The sequence below is a fragment of the Propithecus coquereli genome, unplaced genomic scaffold (genome assembly GCF_000956105.1).
Source record: "Propithecus coquereli isolate 6110/MARCELLA unplaced genomic scaffold, Pcoq_1.0 Scaffold416, whole genome shotgun sequence".
Classification (NCBI taxonomy): Eukaryota; Metazoa; Chordata; class Mammalia; order Primates; family Indriidae; genus Propithecus; species Propithecus coquereli.
Window position 1 is genome coordinate 1,819,730 of NW_012149908.1, and position 22,323 is coordinate 1,842,052.

Consider the following 22,323-nt stretch of genomic DNA (forward strand, 5'->3'; position numbering starts at 1 on the left):
ATGGTGACCATCCCTATGCAATGTTTGTCTTGTTTAGGACTGAAAGTTGCAATACATTCATTGTGCTGCTGTTCACTTGTAGTCTTTATGCATCTTGCTTAAGCTAATGGTTGATGTAATTCATACTGCTTAATGACGCTGAATGTAATTACAACCTAAGAGTGGTACAAGTCTACCACTAGTTTAATTGAAGCAAATTTCATTTAAAACTTTAATAAGCAGAGCAATAGTTTTTTGGTCTGATTTTTCTCATATTGGTACGAAGGTAAATCTTTTTGGTGGTTTTCACATGTAGCATGACCACTGATTATTTTAGTAATGTGTCACATCATATGTGGCTGGGAAGGGATGGCCTTTTGGAGTACATGAGGAGTATTGTTCTACCTGTCTACCAGGATATCTTTCCAGGTAAATGCTGGCATATTGGCTATATTACCTGAGGGAGGAGGTTCATTTATTTTTAGTGTGTATTTCATTTATAAAATAAGTTTGATATTACTCATGTCTTTAAAACAAGTATCAAAAATTACCACTTTTCTTTTTGACTAACCTTTACCCAAGAAATACAATGGTGGTAAGAAAGATGAAGTCAAATTTATACTTCTTACTATTAATAGATCTTACACCAAGTGCTCTATGGAAATGTGTCTGTTTAACCTGTAATAGTAGGGTTAATTATCAAAGGTGTCAGTATTTAAGTTGTCTTAAAAATATTTATGGTAGAACATATGCAGTTTTCCGTATCACTATTCTAAGAGTTATATATTAATAATTACTAGTCTAATAAAATACCAAATTTTCAGCATCAGGGAGACCAATTCAGGAATATGATAGTTTACCTAATGCTATAGAATAATTACCCAGGGAGATATTTTTCTGATATTATATGGCCTGAGAATAATTTTGCTAAATTATTCCTGAGTCTATTCTATATTTATCATTTATTAAAAAAACATAATTTTCACTGAACACAGTACCTTGAAAAATAATTGTGGCCCACAGTATTTTAAATGTTGGCTTTCCTAAAACATGATTATTTTAAATTCGACCTATTTGTTTTATTCTGAATCTATTTGTAATAATTTGCTTTCATTCCCCTCTCCCACTTTATTTTATAGTATTTGACTATAGAAGAGGACCTATATAAATGAATGATAAAGTCTTTCTTATTTTTGAGCCCTCAGTCCTTATGAGCTCATGGCTGTTGAGCAGAGTCAAATCGTATTATTGCTGTGTTTACAACAGTATTTTCTCGATTTTTATTCGTGTGTACAAAATATCCCTTGTGCCTTGTATGTTCATGTGATATTTACAAACTTCGTCATGAAATTTTTGTTTGAGAACATGGAAAATTATATGAAAGGATCTTTGTTGTTATTGTTTTGTGTTATTTTGAGTTTGGGTCAAAATTTCCAGTTAGAGAAAGTCTCAGTTTTGTGAAACTTGATAAAAGTGTTTCACTTTTATTTCCAAATGTCATGAAAATGAACCTGACTTCTCTTTTCCTCCTCACATGCTTTCATTTTTCTTTAGAGTGCTGAGGCATCAATCTTAACTTGCCCAACGGCGTATATAAGGAGAAAACTCTGGAGAACACCCCGGCCAGACTTCAAAAAATTAGAAATAACACAAAATGGCCTTCAAACTCTTGAACTTTAGATTTTTAATGTCGACAAAACTTTCATTATTGCTTTTTGGCAAGGAAGTGATTTAGAAGAATGAAATGAGAGTATTTTGTCCCTCTCTCCTCTTTTTAGCCTTAACTAAACTGTAGACATGTAACTATTTGTAGTGACTTTTCATTTTACTATGCAGTGACTGCATAGGCTTGACATATCCTGGCTACTGTTATCATGATGCTATTATACATAAAAGTATTATTGCTGCTTTTATGGACAAGTTGTTTTGTATGGGCACACTTCGTTAAAATGCACCATGATGTCATCGGTTCCTTCCACAAACAGCCATACATAGCAGTTATTGGCAACTAGGTAAGGAAAAATTTTAAGACAACCATATAATGGTGTTTATTTCTAGCTGTTTATCCTAGTTGGTCAGCCTTAGAACCAGAAAGGAAAATGCACAGTATTGATTTTAATCTGTTAGAATTTTCAAACTTAATTCATGCAAACATGGCTACTGCCATAAAAGTTGCTCCAACTATTACAGTACGAATTATTCTAGAAAAGAGCTTTCTTGGTTCTATAAAGATAGAGCTGGCTTGTCTTCCTCCTGTCCCTCAGAGTACCCTAAAAGTGAACTAGTTTATGGCTTTTAATAAAATTGTTTATACTTTATGTCAAATATAATAAAGCAAAATAGTCCCAAGAAATATTTCTTCTAAAATCTCTGTATGATCTTATCTTTAAGAAAATCGGAAAATTGTTTTCTCCATATCTTGTCTAAGCCAATAGATGTGTGTGTGCACACGTGTGTGTGTGTGTGTGTGTGTGTGCGCACATGTATGTCCCACAGTATTGTGAGTACTTCTGAAGGGCAGGGACTATCTTCATCTAGTCCACAAAGCTGCACACATAGCAGGTGCTCAATAAATGTTTGAATTGAATTCATAAAAGGCAGTGCATTGGAGAAATCAACTTTTGTTAAAATACTTAATATAGATTTATTTTCTCTCCAAACCGCTTCCTCTCATATTTTATCTTAGAAGTTCAGTTATTGCTCTCTTGGTGAGCTGAGAAAGAGCTCAAAATGAACAGCTGCTGTTTCTCCCCCAGTGGATATGTGGCTGAGTTCTACAGATAATTTCTAAAAATTCCTATTATTGGTTTGGGGGTTGGGGCTGGCGTTGTATCAGTGTCATAGAGAGGACTTATTTGCCAGACTTAAATTTTCTCACCGGGGCTTCTCCATTTGTCAAAAAGGATTTCCTTAGTCTGACTTGTCCTCCTGAATTGAATCTTTCTTAAACCAGCTCAATTCTGTAAGTGCATCTAATTTTTTTATAAGTATAAAAGGGAACAATTATTTGCATTTGAGTGAGTATGAATAGCAAAAAGATTTCCTTTTCTGGGTAGCGAAAAGCCAGGAAATAGATAAAGAAATTACTTTCAGTGTTTCTTGAAGGATAGCTCAACAAATATCAAATGCTGTTAGAAAACCTATGAAAATATTGACTTCACAGTGCCTAATTTCTTTCTGTGTGGTGGATCTACACCAGATATGAGGCAATTTCCATTTAAATAAATGCCCCTAAAGCCTTCAAAGGATTCATAGAGTGTTTGCTTTGTGCACTGCATGATAACATTGCGAATGTCTTTGAATTACTCTTTGCTTTTCTAGTCAATTTAGCTATAAGATTAAAAACCAAATTATTTTATTTTCCCAAGACAAAAATTAATTGTAAATGTCTTATAATACCAGTTAATAGGCTGTTGTTTTTTATTAGTCTACAAATACTATACTTCCATTTTTCACCAGAGTGCTATTTTCACATAAATTAAATCCTAAAGAATAAAGAGGAATTTGGCATCCAATTAAATTGGAACTTATTTTATTATATACCCTCCTCTCAGAATCTCCCTCATCCCCCTCCCCACTTTTTAGATAAGGGGTTATATTCTTTCAAAACATAAATATTCCAGAAAAGTTATGTGATTTTCTTTTTAAGCCCAACAAACCATCGTACATTTTTCTAGTTTCTGTTTAAATAATCCCTACAGCCCTATTTGAAAATGCAATAAATTGCTTAGGTAAAAATTATAACTAGTGGAATGCCAAGGCAAAATTCATTATATTTAACATGTAACTTTTACTATGAATTTATAATAATACTAATATTTGGGGGGCTCTTAACTATGGCCAAGAACTGTGTTAGGCATTTAAGTGCATTATCTTTTGTAATACAACAGCCCTATAAAGAAAATATTATTCTTCCCATTTTAAAGTGACAAAATTTGCTAGGTCATGAGATGCATGTCTGTCCACTCCAAAGCCATGCTTTTAAATGCTGCATCACACATACCTCAGCGACAGCCTCTGGTCGGAGAGGTCACATTTGAAGTTATCAGTAAGTTTCTTTATGTACTATGCACTCAACCACAAGTTCCCCTAAGTACCATTTGTAGATTTGTTAGACTTAAACACAAAACATAATATTCATATTACAATAATGATGATATACTTTTCATAATATAATAATTATAATACTGTGTGCTGGATATCATTACTGTATACTTCACATATACTCATTCCTCATGACAATTTGAGAGATAGGTTCTCTTATTTTCCCTATTGTCCAAAGGTGGCTACTGAGGCTTGGCACAAGGCTAGTACATGGCAGGATGGGATTAAACCCAAGCCCCCCTCCCCACCCCTAACCAAAAGCAGAAAAATGAAAATTATGGAGAAGCTTGGGATCATCTATAACTTTTATCACCCACGTAGAACCACTTTTAACTGAGTTTCTTCTTCCGAATCCTATGCCTATGCATAGCTAGATATATAGGTAGGTAAGTAAACTACTCTTGTAGAAAAATAGAATTATACTATACATAATATTTGGCAACTTATTTTCCACTGAACAAGTGATGGCAATTTTTCATGTGAGTAATGACAACTGTCCATTGTTTCTTAATGGCCACATAGACATGTGTTAGAGGGTTATTCCTTAGTTTAGTTAACCCTTCATGGTTAGACACTTGTGTTCTTGTCTTTTTATGCTATTAGATACAAATGGAGTTGAGTCTGTGATGTCACCCTTCAGTAATATATCAAACTTGACCCAAATCAGCAAATTCTCTTGCGGCACATGGGACAGATTGGTGTGGAAAGCCAGCTAATCAAGTCGATGCAAAAGTCTTAGTTCAGTTAAACTTGGGATAACACTTATAATCAAGATAGATGTCTAAAGAAACATGACAGCCTCTAGTCTTTCCCTGGCATGTGATAAAATTCTCCCTGTGTCATTTCTCACCTGTGGTTTGGAGGTAGACACTGTCTCCTATTCTGTAGCTTCCCCTCCAGCTATGACGCTGCCTAGCAGTAAATAAAGGATGAATCTTAACTTTGACTGTTGTCCTAACCGTGAATATTCCAGGAGATGGGAAATGTTGTATTAAATATATACCTACGCCAGAGCCTATCTTTTTCTCAGAAACATTCATCATTTATCCATTCTAAAAATATTTACCAATTGCTTCCAATGTGTCATAAATAGTCCTTGCCCTCCGGAGTAAACAGTGTGGTAGGGGCATGTCAGTTCGGATGCTGGTGGCTGCCGAAACTGAAGTTCCCATGCGTCTTGGCCAAAAAAGGACGGTCACTTATTATTGTCTTACATGATGAATTCGTCAGTGGGGCAGGCTGCAGGCCTGATTCCATTACCCCATGACTCGCTGTCCAGCCCTCCTTTGCAGGACTCTGTCCTCAGGCCGTTTGTACGGTGGATGCAACAGTCTAAGTCTCACATCCTGACATCATAGTGACCAGAGGTGGGGATAGCACTGTCTCATGATTTCTCTCTCTCTAAGAGCAAAGAAACCGTTCTTAGAAGCCTTGCCACCTGAAGGCACCCTTACAGATCTCACTGGGCAGGTGTGGGTGGCCTTCCCACCCTTTAACCAGAGATCACTGACCACTCTTTAATCACTGACCGGAGGTGCACCCACTGGCACTGAGTGGGGTCAACCTCTAGGAAGCTCATGGACTGGGGGAGAAGAGACAGACATCTGAGCACAATCTGTGATCTGCTAAGAAGGGAGATGGGCAGACAAGGGTGCAGCATTGTCCATCACTGAGGAAACCGGTGTGCAGCAGTGACACGGATAATTATCCAGGCAGATAGAACAGCAGGTGTAAAGTCCTCGAGGCAGAAATGATGGGTTTCTTGTATTCGAAGACTAGAGCAAGGAGCAGAACAGAGTCCGTGAATGGCTGGAGATGGGGCAGATCGTGTTACCTCCCAGTTAATGTGAAGAATCTGGGGCCTTAAGAGCAAGGGGACCCACTGGGGTTTTAGGGAAGAACAGTGGCATGCTTTGACTCATGTGGATGAGAGAGATTCCCGGCTGCTGTGTGGAAAGCTTGGAGAATAGTAGCAAAAACAAGAACACAGCAGCTGGTGGTGGGGACAACTGGTCTACCTGAAGAGAGAAGTGGGGAGAGATGGAAAATAGTTAATAGTTACTTTTGACCAGTCTTGGCAATGAGTTGGATCTGGCAGGGGTCAGGGAAAAGGGCACTTTGAGGGTTCCTCTCTGAGCAATTATTAGGTCACTGGCATTGCCATTACTGAAGAACGATCAGGTTAATGTCAAGAATAATTCGCTCTAGATAGTGAATCTGAGGTGCCTATGAAATATTATTTGAAGATGAAGAGTAGTAGTAATACTAGCAGTGATTCAGACAGTGTTCCAAATATTTTATTTGTATGAAATAATCTAATTCTCACAATAACTTCATGAGGCAGATGCTGTTATTATCCCATTTCACAGATGTGGTAACTGAGACCCAGAGTTGAGTAACGTGGTCAGCATTACACAGCTGGTGAGGATTGTGTCAATTAGAAGAGTCTTCTAGGCTGAAAGTATAAATTTAGAAATATTCAGATTATCAATGCTAATTAACCATGGGGGGGGGTAGATGAAATTGTCTAGGGAGAGCTGAGCCCTGGGGAAATTCCATGATTTAAATAGAAGCCTGAGAGATACAAAAGTACTACAGAGGACAGGGGAAGTCGATCTGTCGGTCTAAAAGTCTTCCTATAGATCGGCTTCTTTTAAATGAATGTTCAAGTGTTAACATTTTTTAGAAAATCTTGAAAGGGTTTGGCTCCTTTACAAACTAAGAAACAGCTTATAAAAGGTTCTGAAATCCTGCCAGAGAAAGTGAAATGTGGACATGTATGTTGGCACTTGATGTTCTGCCACTTACAAATTATATAGTTTGTCTAAATTCAGGCAAGTTACTTCTTTGCATTAGGATTTGGTTCAGCTGCATAAAACAAACTCAAAATAGTAATAACTCACACAAGAGAGGGATTTATTTCTCTCTCGTGTAAAAGTGTGGAGACCGTCAGTTCAAGGCTGCTATGTCTGGTGGCTGCACAAAGTTCTTAAAGACCAAGCTGACCCCAGCTTACTATTCCAGCATTACTATGAGGTGGCCCTTGTCCTCGAAAGTGGCTACCACATTCCAGCCATCATATCTCTGATCTAGAAAACTGGATAAAGGGAAAAGCAGATCAAAGAAACGAGACGCAGATTTCCCAGAAGTCACTCACGACACTTTGGCTTACACCTCATTGGCCAAACTTCATAATATGGCCACATACATCCTCAGAGGAGGCTGGGAAACAGTCTTTTAGCAGGGCAAAAAAATCAAGATGCATTCACTAAAAAGAAAGGAAAGAATGGATTTGACAGGTAACCAGCTGTCTCTGCCACTGTCAGCTTGGTTTTTTGCAAAACAGGGTTTAAAGTATTCACTTCACCTCTCTTATGGGTTTATAGTAAGGATCGAATAACATGGTAACTGGGCAAGTGCTTGATAAATGATAAAACACTATTCAAATGGTTGCTCTGAGGATGGCCATTGACTCCTCTTGCACACAGTGAGCATTTGAATATGCTTTGAATGAGAAAATCTTGAAAAAAATTAATTCTCATTAATTTCTAGCATCAAAAGCAGGAAATGTGAATTGGTGAGAGAGAAGGAATAGTTTTCTACAAATACTGCGTTTCAGTGGCAAAGACTTCTTTTGCTTTCAGACTAAATTTCAGAATAGCCAAGATTGATATTTAATTAGCTCTGCAGTAAAATTTCTCATCAATATTGCCTAGTCTCTGCTGAGCTCAGATACCGTCCAAGGAATGTTTTCCGGTAGCTAAAGTAGAACAATCATTTGTAGGGACTGCAGCTCATGTCATTAACTCACCTGGTCCTCACTATTCTGGCTTATTGATAACGTAGCCAGGATTCTAGTCTGAGGTCACTCATGGTCACTGCTTTTAAGAGAGTAGCTCTGTAATTCAGAAACTGGTTGCAATAATCATTGAGAAACGGAATGCAAAGACAGCAGGTCATTTTAGAAACTTATCGTGCTTGGAGATTCCCAGGCATGGGTAAAAGTAAATGCAGTTTCTTTTCCTGTTAAAATAAATCAAGTGTGCTCAGAAATTATCTGCCAATATTGATATTCTTTTTAAATTTTGAGTTTGGCTCCAGAAACAGATGATACTTTTGCATTAAATAATTACCTTTAAGATTATTCCGTCACACAGGGCAAAGAGTTTCTATTATTTTTCACTATATATGTGCTTAATATGTCCACATGTATTTCACATTCCTCTAAAAATGAAATAGTGTCTGCTTTTGTGTGGTACTTCTCATTTTAGGATTTTAAAGAGTAGGAACTTTCTCTTCTTTTGCGCAAACCCCATCCTATAATTCAAGTTGCACAATAAATGCTTAACTGTTTGCAGAGTCCGTGCATTGCAACCTCACGCACTCGTGGGCCTTGGTACTGCCCGAAAGCGCCTGAAGGAACAGGTATGAGGGCAGGAATCCCTGACATCAGCCTATTCCTTGTGACCACCCTTTTTTCCTTTTCTTGACCTGATGCCTTATGGTTGAATGCTTAAACATTTGGGGAAGGGAAAAAGGGATGAGCATAAGTAGAGCTAATTTAGTTAGAACATATTTCATTATATAGCTTAAAGGAAAACTGAAAAGATGATATATAAATTAAAACCATCTTGCAAGTAAAGCAGGAAAAACTGGTTGGCATATTGTGAGCCCAAATTCTAGCTAACAATTCAACTTGAGAAACTTGGGGAAAATTGCCGCTCAGTTTCTTGGATGCTCCAGAGCATGAGTCCTCTTGGATAGTCATTAACTGCACTTTCTGGCGCCCTCTAGGTAAGACACAGAGGCACCCCTTCAAACACACACATCTTCAGGTGAGAGGCAGGGGGCATCAAGATTGAATACAGAGTAACCAGCATAAGTAATCAACACCCTACATTTGGGGTCAGGAAATCTTTAATGAGTACTCACCAACAGCCACTTATTATGCTAGAGTTTTCATGTGCTCATATAATATACAGTCAGAGAGGCAGATATTATCATCTTCATTTTGCACTTAAGAAAATGCAGATCTGACAGGTTAATGAACTTGCTCATGGCCACAGAGCTAAGTGATGATTGGCACTGAAACCTTGACGTTCAGAATCTACATTCTAGGCTCTGAGGATGATATATTCAATCATTAGGACAAGAGAATTTAAAAATGTGAAAAATAAGAATTTAAAAATAGACACTAAATTAAAATGTGAATTCAGAACTTCTTATGGGGCAAAATGAAGCAGTGACTTTACCTGTTGAGACTTCTTTAAAAATTGAACATCTTTCATGCAAAAGAATAATACAGTTGCCAAAGGAATTAACAGGACCGAAAGAGGAGGACAGTTGCCTCTGAAAAAAACTAATAAAACTCAGTGTATGTGTTCTAAGATACACACACGGAGAAGGGAAAGAAAACAAGGATGTTTCAGCAGGAATCAGCAGCCTTGCAAAAATATTCTTTCCAGGAGTACTATTTAGATTTCAGTCACTACACAAATGACAAATGGCACTGAAAAATTGGTCTGGGCTGTAATAGGAGATACATAAGGAAGCTGTATAATGTCATCAGATGGAGAAAATGAGAAATCTGAGATTAAAAGGAAGTAGACTCTAGAAATGATTCTTAAATGGAATGCAAGGTTTCATAAGGTTCTCTATCATCCTGTACTTAATAGGTAACTGAGTGGCTATTATCATGAGATTTTGGAATGAGTTCAAGGGAGAAAAAGTGCCTAGGAGTGTATTAACCTTGTCCTTGAGGGTATTAATGGAGACGAAGACTGCAAAGGGTTGAGTCTAAAAGCCGGCACAGCCTGGCCTTGCTCATTCTCAAGCCATGCAATGAGACATGGTGTGTGACTGACAAACGATCTCCGGACTCAGGAATCCTGGACCACCTTCACCCCCTGTGTGAGTTGGCACATTCTGGACAAGTCACTTGACTTCTGTGTCTCATTTCTTGTAACTATAGAGTGGGACAAAAGAAACCACTAACTCTGCATTTAGCAAGTTGTGTTCCACGGGACACTAGTCTACGAGACCTTAATGGTATCCCACAGGAAAATGCCAACCCACCATATTTGTGATTAAATTAAGTTTTAGATGCAAAGGGTTGAATAGAGTTTAAAAGGCTTATTGCAGACCTTCTCAGAGCCTTAAAAGGGCCAAATTATAATTCGGTTCTTCCTAGAAGAGAAAATAGCATGTTAGTTACAATCGTAGGGAAACAAAGTTAGGAAAATGTATACCCTACCTCCATAACGGGGATGTTGTGAGGATCTAATGAGGTAATGGGTCTAAAAGCACTTGGAAAGAATAAAGCACTACATGAACAGTAGGAATTTTAAAAGAATTCCCAATGACTTGAGGGTTCGAGGGCTGGCAGACACCACTGCATCATGGCTTGATTTTCTGCATTACGGAGCTTCCTCCTTAGCCATCCACCTGAAGGCTGTGGATGTAGTTGGGAAGAAGGGAGTGGGATTCTAGGCTTCTTTAGGAATGCCGCAGGTGTGTTTCTTGAAGTGTGATTCTCAGAATGCCGCCATCAGAATTACCTGTGCTGCTTATTATGTATTCACTTCTTGGCTCAGCAGGTCTAAGATGGAGACTAGGGATCAAAATTTTTAACAGTACTTCAGCTGAGTCTTACGCACACTGAAGTTTGAGACCCACTGGTCTGGAGAGTCTCAGCACAGTTCAGAGCCTCCAAAACTTCTTAAATTCATGTCCTGCCTTAAGGGCCATCCTAGGGGTGAGGTAGTAAGGAACTTCACCCCTAGAGGAACCCTTATCGGCCGGGTGGTCTGCCTGCTACCAGAGGAGACTTTTCACTTGTAGATAACTTTTATTGAGCCCATGTTCTACACCCTGAAAGGCTACTCTTAGTATTTGCCTATTAACCTTTACAAGTCAGCATCATCTCCATTTTACAGAGAGGAAGATGATGGGACTTTCCTAAGTCACTCAGTAATTCATTAGAACACTTTTGGTTGCACATAAAAGAGAACCCAACCCAATCTAGGTTAAGTAAAAAGAATGTGTTGGTTCACATAAGGAAAATAGCCAGGGTTATAATGGTTTCAGGCAGGGCTGGATCCAGAAGCCCAAATGATGTAATGAGGTTTTGGTCTCACCAGAGTCATCCTCTGCTCTTTTTCCCTTTGTCTTGGCTCAGTTCTCAGGCAGCCTCTCCCCTCGAAGTGGCAGAAAAATTACCAGCAGCTCCATGCTACAGGACAAGGGTTGGTAAACTCTGGCCCTGAGGGGCAAGCTGCCTGTTTTTATAAATAAAGTTTTATTGTAACACAATCATACCCACTTGTGTACATTTGTCTATGGCAGCTCTCCTGGTGCAACAGCAGACTTGAGTACTTGCAACAGAGACTGTATGGCCTTGGAAGCCTAAAGTAGTTCCTGTTTGGCTTAACAGAAAGAGTTTGGTGACCCCTGCAGGAGAAACCAGGCTTTGTTGAGGTTTGATCTGAATTCGTGAAAGGCGCTATTTATTTAACTGCACGAAGAATATCAGACCGTGGGGGCTGAGGTTTTAAGATGAACAAAGAACCTACATTATTTAAAGATTGTTGCTTTGCATTAACGCAAGACTTGGGAGTTCATTTACAATTCAAATAAGTTGCTCCGTTCCCAACACAAATATATTCTATAGATTAAAGGAATAATAGAATGTTTTATAAGTTTCTGTAGTCATTATATGTGTTAGTGGTTGAAGGTTAGATTCCTGGGAGATGAAACGGGAATTTCGTGTTGAATAGCTCAGGAAGAACTTCGCTAATAACATCTATTATCTCAATAAGTATAATAGCACAGAGCCCACATAATTTTAAATTTAAATAAGAACTTTTCCCCTCTCTGTTTGGTCTGTTAGTGATGCTATTTGTTCACTGACTGCCTGTTTTCATGGAATATAAATATCTTCATTCTCCCAACACAGCACTGAGAAAATATGAAGTATCTGACATAACAGGATTGTTTCTTCTCAAAGTTTCTGGATTGTCATTGTGACCTAGAGATTCTTCTACTATTAACCAAAACCGAATGAAGGTTTTTCAGTTTATGGCCCCTACTTTTACTAGGCTTAGAGCCTGTCTAATCTGCAATCCCAGTTGAAAGAGCATGTTTATCAATAGTCCCAACAAAATCCAGAATTGAGTCTCATTGCCTGGTCAAGCTCCGTTGCTTCCCCTGAATGAATTACTGGGGCTGGAGACTGGAGATGAAGCACTCTGATTGGCCAGCACTGGGTCACATGCCCACCTCTGGCTTCAGGACTGAGATGAACTCTTCCTGAACCACCCGGAGTAGATGAGGACGAGGGGCGACTCTCCAGAGCGCAATCAGGAAGCCCTTGCCCCCTGCTGGGAGGCCAAAAAGAACTCATATTACCAGCAGCTATTAGGTGGTAGATTCTGGATCTGAACCTATGTCTTCCTGTTTTCATAACACCATTTGCACTGTACACTATGCACAGCATTTTCTAAGTGAAGCAGATCTGAGCCTATTCCGGGCCTAAGTGGCACCTGCAGAGTTCATAATTATGGCCTGTGGCATAGGAGAATGTCCTACTGGCTCCTAATGTCCTGGTGACCTAGGGGAGGTGTCCTCCAGGGCACCCACGTATGGGTGTACATCTATATTATGACATTGTAGGGTAAGACAGCACTTGTTTTCTCTTGGCAGAGTAGGATCAATTTATATTGGTATCTGTTTTGCAGCCTTTTCAAAAAAGAAGCTTATTTCTTCTCTCATCTGTGAAGCCCTGCTCTTACTTTAGTCAGTAATACAGAGACTCAAAAAGCCAGACTTTCACCCAGGAGGAGATATTCTTGAAAACAGACACATCTTAATTAAAAGCACTTGCCTTTTCTGAGAATCACTTCTTCCTATTCATTAGCCCCTTCTCAATCTCCCCATCTGTAAAATGGGGATAATATATAACACTAGCTCATAAGAGTAATGCGAGCATAATACAATATAAAGTAACACATTTTAAGTGCTTAGAGCAGTGCCTGGCACAGACTTAGTGACTTAGCACTATTATTATTATTGTTGTTGTCATCATCGCTATCATCGTCATCATCATCGATGCCTAAGGAAACACTGTCCTGTTCAGAATCTCCCCTCCTGTTAGAAGGAAATGGAAAACCCTGTCCACCATATGCCGAATGCCGGAGGTCACAGTCATATGGCCTCTTTCCAATACAGTGGCCTACGATTCCGGAACTGGTAGAGCCACCTGCTTTGCTCTCTTTGAAATCGGTGCATCCTAGAGCACTGGGATTTATGGATATTCTCATATTCCTCTTGGATGTCAGTTAATGTTTCAAGAGCAGATGAACAGAAACATGACTTGGGCCATCTTTGGGACAAATGGATCCATGAATTCCCCTTCCTTCCCTTCTCCCTCCATTGCACGTCATCACAGTGTCCTGGTGTCCTGCCAAGGCACCAATACAGGACAACTCAGCCTGTTCTTGGTGCAGGAGAGAGCAGCATGCCTGTGAAGCATCCCTAGGGACCTACTCCCAGCAGTGGAGGAAGCTGCCTTTTACCAGGCAGAACTCTCTAGAGCCAGAAGCAAAGAATGAATTTTGCCAAGTGCCTGAGCAAATCTGCTGAGAAATAGCGGTCCAGGTATGTGCAGCCTCCCTCTCTTTTCGCACCATCTCCTAGCCCACAGAACTGTGTGTATAGGCACACACATTACCAGTTCTTCACCTGTGAGAAATACACTTCTCATTGCAATAAGACTGCCTGGCAACTCTCTCAGTGTAAACCTGTCCCTCCTGAGGTGCAATAGGGAAGACTGTCAGATGTCATGGTGTGGCGTGATGGCTGTGTATTGTTTTGTGGGGAATGTACATGGCATTTCCCCTGGTGGTCCCCAGGTAGAAAGGGAGCTACCTGTGTGTCCAGGAAGCTGAGGAGCAACAGAGCTCCCTCCTTACCCTCCTCGGGGCTTGCATTACTCAAGTTATCCAGTCTTTGGATTAAGACAGATAAACCCCTTGTTATCTCATTAGCATATGCTAAGCCAGTGTCGGTGTTCACAGCTTAGTTCTGATATAGACATTGATTGGATCCCTCTTTGGTTGCTAAGGAATGAGGCAGAGGAGGCTGAAAGGACGGGTAAGGGCAATGAAGGTCAACGATCCTCCTACTCGTGTCTGTGTCTGGGTAGCTCTTGGGCAACGTGGCAGTGTTGGTTTATCTCCCAGCTCCTTAGGTGTGTGTTTGTTCCCTAAGCCAGGCAACCTCTCTGGGCCAAAAGATCCTCCATTTGCCCCATGGCTTTCCCCTCTAATGCCCAAACCTTCTCTGCTCCACTCCCCATCCCTATCCCGTCCCTCAACTCATGGGGAAAGGCAGAAGCTCCAGGTTTTTAGAATAAACATGTTTCACTCTTTTTTTAAAAACACATCTCCTAGTTAGTAAAGGTCGATCCTAGGTTGTTAGCAACTCTTCAAGGAGATCTGGCCTCTATAAGAAAGTGTGGTATAACTTATTATAGAGTGAAAAAGGAAAAATACTGTCCTCATATACCTGATAATTTGTATAAACCCTTCATTTCCTCACGATAAAGTAGCTCTGTAAATATCAGAGTACGTTTACAAAAGGAGAAAGCTGCCATTGTTGAGGACTTACTGAGTGGCTGGGTACCTGTGTGGCATCATTCTACAGCAGCAAGAAGAGGCAATGCTGCTTGCCGCAGAAAGGTGCCCAGCTCACGCCCTGAGCACATTGGTGCAGCGAGCTGACCGTCGACCTCACCTCCATCCCATTCTTTGGCTCCCGTTCCTAGGGTGGTGAAATAGGAATTTGTAACTGCTTCTAATTGGGAGGAAAAGTGAATGTCATCAGATCCTGTGACATAAGCACTCTATTACTTAGTTTACTTGGAGTTAAGAAACGAGAATCTAATACATGAGAATCGTAGGCCCTCCAAAACCCCCAGGAGCACGTGGCACATGGAGAGAGCTCCAGTGGGGCCCCCAGTGGCCTGCTCCTTCTGTCTCTGGGGCTCACTCCAGCTAGATATCGGACAGCACAGACACCATGGCTTCCCTCATTCTAGATTGCCTTGTGGGATGCTGTACAGCTCATACTTTCTAGGCCAGCAGTAAGCCAAAGTTAGTACTCATACTTTCCTTGGATGAGCCTTTCGAAAGCCAAGCCACAGTAAGAAATATAACGTAAGGGTCTCTGCTGAAGCACCCTGGCCCACCTGTTCTCACCTGAACCCACCGGGAGCGACCCCATGCTACCACAAGGGCTGGGCTTCCGTGCACTTGGTAATTAAAATCATGCCTACATCAAGTATTTTCTTTCTGGCTTTTCTAAAGAGAAAGAAAAATAATCTCCTAACCATTTCCTACCTCCGTGGCTAAAACAAAACCCAGCCGTGTCATCAAAGGGAGCCTCCGGCTGGTCTCTCAAAGAGTGTCCTCTTGGGTGGTAGAGCTGGAAAGAGCTCTGGAGATCATGGCTGAGGCTAGCTGTCCCCCTCAGTCCTTTTCACCCAACATGCTTGGTGCTGGCAGGTGACGTTGGAGCCAGGTCATGTGTAAGTGAGCATTTTCTTCGGACAACCCACTCCTCTCTCACAGCACAAGGAAGCAACAACTTCCAGTGGGCCTGAGCAAGGGAGGCTGTTTATGATTCCTAAACACACCTGTCTGCACCCCTCCTCTCCCACTTGCCTTCATCCTGCTCCCTCTCTGGTCCCTGTGGTAGGAGACCACTTTATTCTGTGCCCTGTTTTTTGTTTTGTTTTGTTTTGTTTTCCTTCCTTTTCAAACGTATTCACCATTCACGAGTTGGCCTCTTTCCTCACTCTTAAGCTTTCCGATTGCGTTACCTGATGGCAAAGCAGTCAGGCTGAGAGCGGGCTCTGCCGTCAAATGAATTGGGGGAAAATGTAATATGGGTGATTCAAATATAAATCAGCTAAACCTGATGTAATCCAGCCTGCTCAATAATCTACTGTACTTAAGAGCTAAACATCTTGAATTTAATAATATAGTTATTACGGATTCATTTAATTACTGAGTTATAATTATGCCTTTATAATGCTCTGTCTGCTCCTTGCCACTCTAGGTTTTTCAAAGGCTCTCCTAATTTCTTATAATTATTTTAATGTAGCAATTTCAGAATAATTTGTTTCCATTTCATAAAGATGTGATTGTGAAACAGCCTTTCGGCTCCAATGGTGCATTTTTCTTAAGACAAATAGTGATACTTGTTTTCACACCTCTTGAGATGCTTATGAACCAAATCAAACTGCAGTCATTCATTTATCTATTTGATGAGTCGTTTCTGAGTGCCAACTATGAGAGGCAAACTCAATAGCAACCCTGAATAATTCCTATCTTGATTTTTTTTAAGGATTCTTTCTGTATATAATCTCTCTTTAACCTTTAGTAGATGTTTTAAGTTGGCTGAACTCAGAAAATCCTCGGACTATTTTTAAAATTTTATCTTTTTTGTCTTATGCTGTTTTGAGAATCAGAGAAAGATAGGAAATTTTCCAGCCAAATTCAGGACCCCAAATACATACGAAACTTTGCCTATCAGTGGTTCGATGGGGCCCGCCAGAAGTCCCTTGGGATACAGAGATCCCAGGATGAGCCTGCTGCCACAGGAACTATTTCATTCCAGCTGCAGCCTGTGTTTGGAGAAGTCCCAGAAGATAATTCTGAGCAGCATACTCAGGTCAAGATTGCCAAAGACCAAGGCAGGAAATTAACTTTCTACTATATGCTCTGGGAAGCCGCTGACAGTTTCTGCAAAGAGCAGGCTTCTGGAAAAGTAATCTAGTAAGAGTATAAAGTACAGATTTGAAGGCAGGAGGCAAGGGGTGAGAATATAGGTTTGGAGACTTGTAAAATCTGGACGAGCAACTGTAAGACTGTAAATTCAGGTAAGAAATGGGGAAAAAGTGATGGAAGTGAAAGAGAACGTGACCTTGTGGGAATCAGATCACCAGACTATGTTGATGTGGCCTCTCTCCTGGACTCAAAACCTCTTTGCTGTGGTTTCCCACAATTGCCTCTACCTATGTGGCTCCACCCAACTACCCGCATTGTTGAAGAAGCACCAACTCACACAGCCGACACCGTATTAGACTTCCTTTCTTATTCCTTACTGTAGCTGTGTTTTGTTTTTTGTTTTTTGTTTTTTTGTTTGTTTTTGCCTTTTTTTAACCACTTTCCTTAGCCATTCTGCAACCCAAACTTACTTAAGACTTCTGAGTCTTTTATCTTCTTCCTTCCACCTCCAATAATCCATTTTACCCATTGCTGCTAGATTAATCTCCCTGAGGCCCACATCTGATCTGTGCCTTTGTGTTCAGAGACCTCAGTTCAAACTTTCAATTGCTCAGCGTAAAGTCTTCCTACGACTAATGCTTCTCCGTGTACTTTTGACCCCACCTCCTGGTCTCCTTCCTAAGAACTCTGTTTCATAAATTTCTCAACCTCTTTCCTACATCTTCCATCCCTCACTCTCTACTGGCTCTTGCAGCTCAACTTCTGGCCAGATCCAGTCTCCCCTCTCCCAACCTGGCAAATTTCCTCTCAACAGGAAATAAAATCCAAACCCCTACAGAGCCTTTGCAAAATGGCTGCATTATCTGGCTCTGAAGTCCTTGTCATTGAGCCACCATCCTATCCCACTTCTTCCTTCTTTACAATACATAAAATTACCACATTGACCTAGTAGTGAAAACCAACAATGTTGGCCATCCTTGCTACTAAGCGCTGCTTCACGTTTATCCAGGAAACGACCAAATCTGCCGATACTCCCACCTGCCTGAGTCTCATCTTTTGTCTCTGTTCCTCTGTCACTGCTCTGCTTGGATCCTGGTTACTGAGATTGCAGTGGCCTCCTTATTGTTCCCTCTGCCAACTGTTTCTTCACACTTCAGTCAGGGTCCTCTGGCTGCTGCAGCGATATGCCTAGAAACAAATGTAATTGCATGGTGACCATGTAACTTCCCAATCAGGCCGACCTTCCCCCCGGGACCCTTGACCTTTAATGGGTTCCACTTGTTCTTTTATTTTTTCCCCCAAAGCATGTAGCTCCTAGCATACTCTATAATTTACTTGGTTTCAGTGTTTATTGTCTGCCCCCTCCCCCACCTCCCCACGTAAGCTCCACGAGTTGGTATTTTTATCTGTTTTGTTTACCGATGTAGCCTAAGCACCTGGTATAGAGTGAGCAGGCAGTATATATTGGTTGAATGTAATGTCAATTCCCTGTTTTTAAGTTCTCATCCTCATCCCTCTGCTTGGAGGATAAACCTTTCAAAAGCTTCCATGGTCTGGCTCTAGGCCCTCCCACCCCCATCTCTCACCACTGGTGCTTTATCTCATGAAAAGTAACTGATGTTTCAGGTTCACTGAGGTCCTTAAAGTGTCCAGGCGTCTCATGCTCTTTCACTCTCTGTTCATTGAGGCTGTTTCTCAACTCCCAGGGATCCACTCTTCCCTCTTCCCCTTGCAGGGAGAACAGTCCTTCTTCTTTCAAAACCGAGCCCAAAATGACCTCCCTTGGGTCTTCTCCAACACTGTGAAGCAGAATTAGTCGGTTTCTCCTCTTTGCCTCTGTTGAGTTTTACTTTGTCGCCCTGTTGTGGCGTGTTTTTACACACTGATCCTCCCGCTTGAGGTCTCTTCCTCAAGACCCTGTGCTCAAGACGGTGTCCAGTACTTCTGTGTGTCTTCCCCAGGAATGATCACAGCATCTGACAGAGAATTAAGTGACCACTTGACTAAATGATTGGAAAAAGGAGCTCCCAGTGCATTGAACACATAGTCAAAGGTTTAAATGTCCTCTTCATTGCAACATGCCCAAATCATCGCTGCCCTCACCCCCAAACCTGTGCCTACCCCTGTGTTCCCTGTCCCAGTGAATGAAGGGTGCCGCTCTGCTGACACGCACCTGGGAACTGGGAATGGTCTCCTCCTGTCCTTCAGGTCACTCACTCAGTCTCTAAGCCCTGCTGACTTCCCTTCCAACACGTCTCTCGAGTCCGTCTACTTCCTCTCAGTCCTGCCGCCAGGAGCCTTTACCAACCCATCACGCCTGTCACTGATACAATGGCCGCTGTACCCTGCCTGGCACACGGTCGAGGTTCCATACGTACTTGTTGAATGAATGGGTCTCCTGAGTTAAAACCATTTCAGACCACAACAGGTAGACCGTCAGGCCACAGGTTGAGCTTGCAAGGACTGCATAAGTCACAAAACTCTGGGTGATTTTTCTGAGGGACAGTGATTGAGGCGAAACAGAGTGATTTGGGATTTGCCACAGCTTCAGATGTAATTTTCCTTTCTGGAAAATTGAGTTCCTTCCACTCCCTTGATTTTTGCCAATGAGGTTATTTTCTCGGATTATTTCTTCTTAAAAATTCAAGTTTGGGTATATTTACCTCACTGGAATACATAAATCCTTGTGTAACTTGGAAAAGAGTTTGTAATATTTATTCCATGTGGCAAAAAGCGGATGTGATGATTGTGGCCTTTCATGGAGCATCCACTAGGCATTAAGAGATCTAAAGTCTTAATATACTCAAATGTTCAGTTATTGGGATTAATCTAGATGTTCCCCAAAGATACTCCCAGTTCTCAATTTCTAGGAATTTTTTTTTTTTTTTTAAGCAAGACTCCAGGAGAAAAAGTACTGGTGGAATTAAGGCAATTGTAAAATCTGATGGAAATGTGAGTGATTCTGGAATCAGTCAGTAACCCTAAGGTAGAGCCACTTGCTTAACAGATTTCAGGGCTTCTGAGGGCCTGGGGAAAGGAGGGTACTAGAAAGTGGAGAGCAGTGGGTGTGGAGACATTGGCTTTGGAATAGACAGTTGACAAATGTTTTCTCCCTCCATTTTTCTCAGCAGACAGTGCTATAGCGATTGCATCTGCCAAGTCTCATTTGAGAAATCGCTGGACCAGTAGTTACACTGACGCTCACTTGAATCTTTTGATGGCCTCTCCTTGCCTCATTGGGGAGTTTCTGATGTGTCAGGAGAGCCCTCCCCACCCTCCTCCTCAAGTCTAAGTGAAGGTTGGGGTGTTCTGAAGCACTGGTCCTCGGCCGACTGTCCCCAGCCTTTAGAACATATCGGAATGACTTCCATTCCAAAAGGCAAAAAGAGAAACGGAGCTCTGGTCATGTGGTTTCTGTTATCTGTAACCATGGAAAACACTGGCCATCTGTGAGGTTTCCATTTTAACACTTTTTTTCTCTCTCTATTTCCATCTCTTTCTTGGGAAAAACAAGCTGAGGAAGTGGAGAGGCTGGCTGCCATGCGCTCTGACTCCCTGGTCCCAGGGACCCACACCCCCCCCATCCGGAGGAGAAGTAAGTTTGCCAACCTGGGGAGGATTTTCAAGCCTTGGAAATGGAGGAAGAAGAAAAGCGAGAAGTTCAAACACACATCAGCAGGTAAGATGATTTGTTTTTTCTTGCATTTCTCATTGGGTGTTTGTTGACTTCAACTCTATATCTCAATTAGTAGAATTTAATTACTATAGGCTGTCTGAACCAAAGGGAAAAATCAAGCCTTAGGATTGCTCTTGTCTTTAATAATTCTTCAATATGATGAAGAATGACTTTTATATCCTATGTGTTTTCTTGTATCTCAGGGCTTTTTTGTTTGTTTGCTTTTTTTAAGTAAAGAACTACTACTTTTATATGATCTATAAATAATCTGAATTTAGAACCCCACCTTTTCTATCATTGAATGCTTTCATTCTAGCATTGACAATCCATTTCTTATTGTTCATCCTATTTTCACTTCTCCAGTAAAAGTGAACACACAGCGGAAAATAAGTTATATATGGTCGTTGGCAGATAAGAATAGGTTATTTCATGGAGGAAAAATCTTGAGTAAATGACTCTTGGACATGGCAGGGAAACAGAATGGAAATGAATCATCATTGTAGTGGCAGAGGTAACTATGCAGTTCCTAGCTCAGTGGACAGCAAAGAAATGTGGAGAAAGTCAGCACCACTAAGGTAGTAAGAGCATAGATCCTGAAGTTAGGCTGCTGGGTCACATCTTGGCTCTGACACGTGCCAGCTATGTGACCTTGCTCAAGTTATTTAATGCTGTACCTCAATTTCCTTGTCAATAAAATAGGGGTAAGAATAGCACCTCACTAGGGTTAATATTTATGGAGAGTTTATGTGGTGCCTTAGCCAGATACTTTTTAAATAAGTAGGGAAAGACATGAAGAGTTGTGATTTCACCCTGTTGGGTTTGAGATGAGTTGGTGGAAGAGCTACGCAGATTCTTTTTGGTTTTTTGTCTTAGTCTGCTTGGATAGCTTACACAATAGAAATTTATTTCTCACAGTTCTGGAGGCTGGAAATCCAAGATTAAAGTTTTGGTGAAGTAGGTTTTATTCCAAGGCCTCTTCTTTTGGCTTGTAGGTGGCCGCCATCTTTCTGGGCACACACATGACCTCTTCATTTTGTATGCACAGAAAATGTAAACTCTCTAGAGTCCCTTTTTATAAGAGCACTAATCCCATTATGAGAGCCTCACCCTCATGATCTCATCTAACCCTAATTACCTCCCAAAGATCCCCCTCTTCAAATACCATCACCCTAAAGGAGTTAGGGCTTCAGCATAGGAATCTGGGAGAGACACAAGTCAGCCTGTAGAACTTTGTTGTGATTTTTCTAACTATGTGCCCAGTCATCCCCAGGCCTACCCCAAGGCTTTCATTTCCTTCTTCTACATCCTCAAAAACTCAACCTACCTTCTCTTCTACTCAGAATCATCACCTCCTCTATTTCTTGGATTTCCTCCCTCCTTGTCTCACCCCCAAACTAACCTTGAAATAGGAGATGATCTGCTTCTTGTACCTGAATGTCAGTCTGCAGATCTGAGAATATTAATCCTAATTGCTTTGGGGAAAGAAAGAGAATAACAGAAAAGTTGCAAAAAGTCTTGAAATCTTAAACGGTTCTCATGATAGACATCCCTGTTCATGTTCTGTGATTTTGTTTCTTAAATGGAAACCCTAACACCCTACTGTCATAGTTTGTTAATTCCTGAGATAAGAATGAACCTCTGAATTTTATGAATCTCTAAATCATCACCCTCTCACTGAGTCCCTCCACCCTGACTCTTGCATTCTCCACTCTCTGTCATTGCACAGATCCCTTAAGGTGTGATAAAATAAAACCTGTTGGTCATTCATACATTCCT

The 22,323-nt window shown here is 41.0% G+C and overlaps 1 protein-coding gene across 2 annotated transcripts in view; it reads left to right on the forward strand.

The window, feature by feature from the left end:
- The window catches only part of PHACTR1 (phosphatase and actin regulator 1), a 561,725-nt gene that overhangs the window by 319,177 nt on the left and 220,225 nt on the right, over positions 1-22,323 (forward strand). For both annotated transcript variants that reach the window (XM_012653162.1, XM_012653161.1), the window contains one exon: positions 20,386-20,550. In XM_012653162.1, the coding sequence (XP_012508616.1) occupies positions 20,386-20,550 (165 nt within the window). The remainder of the gene's footprint in view (positions 1-20,385; positions 20,551-22,323) is intronic.